This window comes from Pinus tabuliformis, chromosome J, assembly GCF_031772625.1.
Source record: "Pinus tabuliformis cultivar Carrire ecotype Pingquan chromosome J, CPIR1, whole genome shotgun sequence".
NCBI classification, from domain to species: domain Eukaryota; kingdom Viridiplantae; phylum Streptophyta; class Pinopsida; order Pinales; family Pinaceae; genus Pinus; species Pinus tabuliformis.
Genome location: NC_142295.1, coordinates 240999400 through 241001640, shown reverse-complemented (window position 1 = coordinate 241001640; position 2241 = coordinate 240999400). Strand labels below are relative to the sequence as shown.

Genomic DNA, 2241 nt, shown 5'->3' with positions numbered 1-2241 from the left:
GCATTAGTATTAGATAAAGATTCAATTCAGACAGGGTGTTAGTAGCTGAGTTCCAACATATAGTTGATCAAGACACAATGTTCTGGCCGTAGCTGATCAACAATGCCTGCCTGTAATTGATGAAGAAATCTAAAATGTCTAGGAGTAGGATTTCTTTAGAAGGGTAAAATCAGTAACAGCATGATGCTTCAAAAGTTTTAAGGCTTACTTCAGCTTTGCTTCAGAGTAGCCTGTATGAAGGGTAAGTGTTTTTTTCCAACATGGATCCTTCCTCAAAGTGCATCGAGCAGTGTAGATAGCAGCAACAGCAAGCATTGATGGACTGTAGATAGTCCATGCACTTTATGGACATATCTTGCCATGCCAAGCACTTAATGTCCAAGAGGCTTATAAAGGGATAAGAGGCAAAAAGAGGAAACAGGCATATTCAACAATAAAATAATAGAACGAACGAGAAGTGAAACACAGCCAAACCACATAGCCTCCAATTCAAATATAAGTAGACAATACTGGCATCCGTTGTATGATTGCAAACAACATAAATGTTTTCATGTCATTGTCAATAAAATTGAATGTAGGCTAAGAGCATCATGCTTTGAATTCCCCGAGACTCTAACCAATATTTTTGTTGAATTTACAATTTCTTTCATCCAATTTACAATTTCTTTCATCCATTAGGACATCAAAACATGCTGGAATAAGAACACAGGAAATACTATTCATGTTCTTGAATATAACTTTAACACCATGTATAATCATAATTCCAGAAGGCTTGGTAAGCAATAAGAAGCACTATTTCTATACAATTAAAAAGTGGCCATCAAAAGATTTGACACAAGTTAGCAAAACTGATGGTCCCAATGCACAATTATTTTGCCAAATCAGAAAATACACATCTTTGGGGATGCACACTACTGCAAATCTAGAAATATTTACATTAATCTAGGTGAAGAGAGCGATTCTCCTAGTTAAGCAGATAACTAACTCTCGAAATTCTTCTCTGGCATCTCCGTCACTATCTTTAAAATTTGAGAATTGTCGTCAGTAATACTTCCTTGTGTCCAGCATTTTAACATCTCCAAGGCTGCTTTTGGCTGATCCATTGGGACCATATGACCTGCATCATGAACCTGGTGCAACAAAATAGAAGATTCCGTAAGGAAGAAATTATCTACTTGTACAACGAAATCAAAGATGATCATTGAGTGCCTTTTACCTTGAGAAAACTGAGTGGTCCATAACTGGTTATTAAACCTGCTTCCTTATCGTCTACAAGGAAGGATTTTGTAGGTGCCTTCTTGAAATTCTCACTTCTAGACCAATCTATGGAATTCACCCATCTTGAATTGCCTGAAAGACACATAATTTGAACAATTAACTTTTCAATTTTGAAGATTAGACTGACAAGCCTGAAAAACACAACTGCAAATAAGTTAATAACAGACTTAACACCTAAATCATAAAGTCATTCTCCAAAACAAAAACAATATGTTATATGTATACAGTATCATTACCTAACCAATTGCAAATGAGATCATATTCTCCTGCATAAACTAGCAACTTAACACCATCCTCCAAGAGTGTTGGAATGCCAACTTCCATATTCCGCATCCAGTCAGTAAGCATAGCTTCATAAACCAAGGGGCTACAGGAGACAAATTTTCGGTTGCCAACCCCAGGGCATCCCTAACGGAACCCTGGTTTAAGTAATTCTCCATATTTGAAAAATCATAGCACAGGCCACCATTGCACTCCTTCCGAACATCATAGTACTGCAAAATATAAAACAAAATAATGAAAACTAATATCGTAAGATATATAAAACAATGATGACAAACTACATTTTAAGATACAAAATGTTGATAAAATAAACATAATGTCTGGCTATCCAGTATTTAGAATTTAAGTCTTACATTGATATTCCTAGCTAATGCCATAATGGAATTGAAAATTGAGGTGCACACCAAGTATGATGCAAAGCATGTGACAGTCCCTTCGGTACCTGGCAAGTTATCACACCGGCTATAATCAGAACCTACATTAAGAACCTTCGATAAAGGATCCAGCATAACATCAGCCGTAACCAGTTACTTAAAACACTTCACAAATGGTAACTAAGGATCATAAAGCAAACAACATTTAGCCATCAAGCTTCTCGCAATTTAAAACATAGTAACAAGATTTCAATATGAACACATACAAATCTAGTTCAGTAAACAAAGTATACATCTCATAAATATG

General features: G+C 35.8%; 1 protein-coding gene across 1 annotated transcript; it reads right to left on the bottom strand.

Annotated features, from left to right (window-relative positions):
- Nucleotides 1–841: 841 nt before the first annotated feature.
- On the bottom strand, nt 842–2002 carry LOC149226646 (serine carboxypeptidase-like). Its single transcript, XM_089375344.1, has 4 exons — nt 1914–2002; nt 1515–1772; nt 1217–1350; nt 842–1130 (listed from the first exon to the last, which is right to left on the bottom strand). Exons 2-4 carry the CDS (start codon nt 1624–1626, stop codon nt 981–983), a joined length of 396 nt encoding a protein of 131 aa, XP_089231470.1. The 5' UTR covers nt 1627–1772; nt 1914–2002; the 3' UTR covers nt 842–980.
- Nucleotides 2003–2241: the final 239 nt, after the last annotated feature.

Excerpts from the sequence above, each read along its gene's own strand:
- LOC149226646 (XM_089375344.1), bottom strand. The coding sequence starts at position 1,626 with ATGCTTACTGACTGGATGCGGAATATGGAAGTTGGCATTCCAACACTC. Across the intron at positions 1,351-1,514 it reads TCTCATTTGCAATTGGTTAG|GCAATTCAAGATGGGTGAAT; the intron begins GTAATGATACTG and ends TGTGTCTTTCAG. Across the intron at positions 1,131-1,216 it reads GACCACTCAGTTTTCTCAAG|GTTCATGATGCAGGTCATAT; the intron begins GTAAAAGGCACT and ends TTGTTGCACCAG.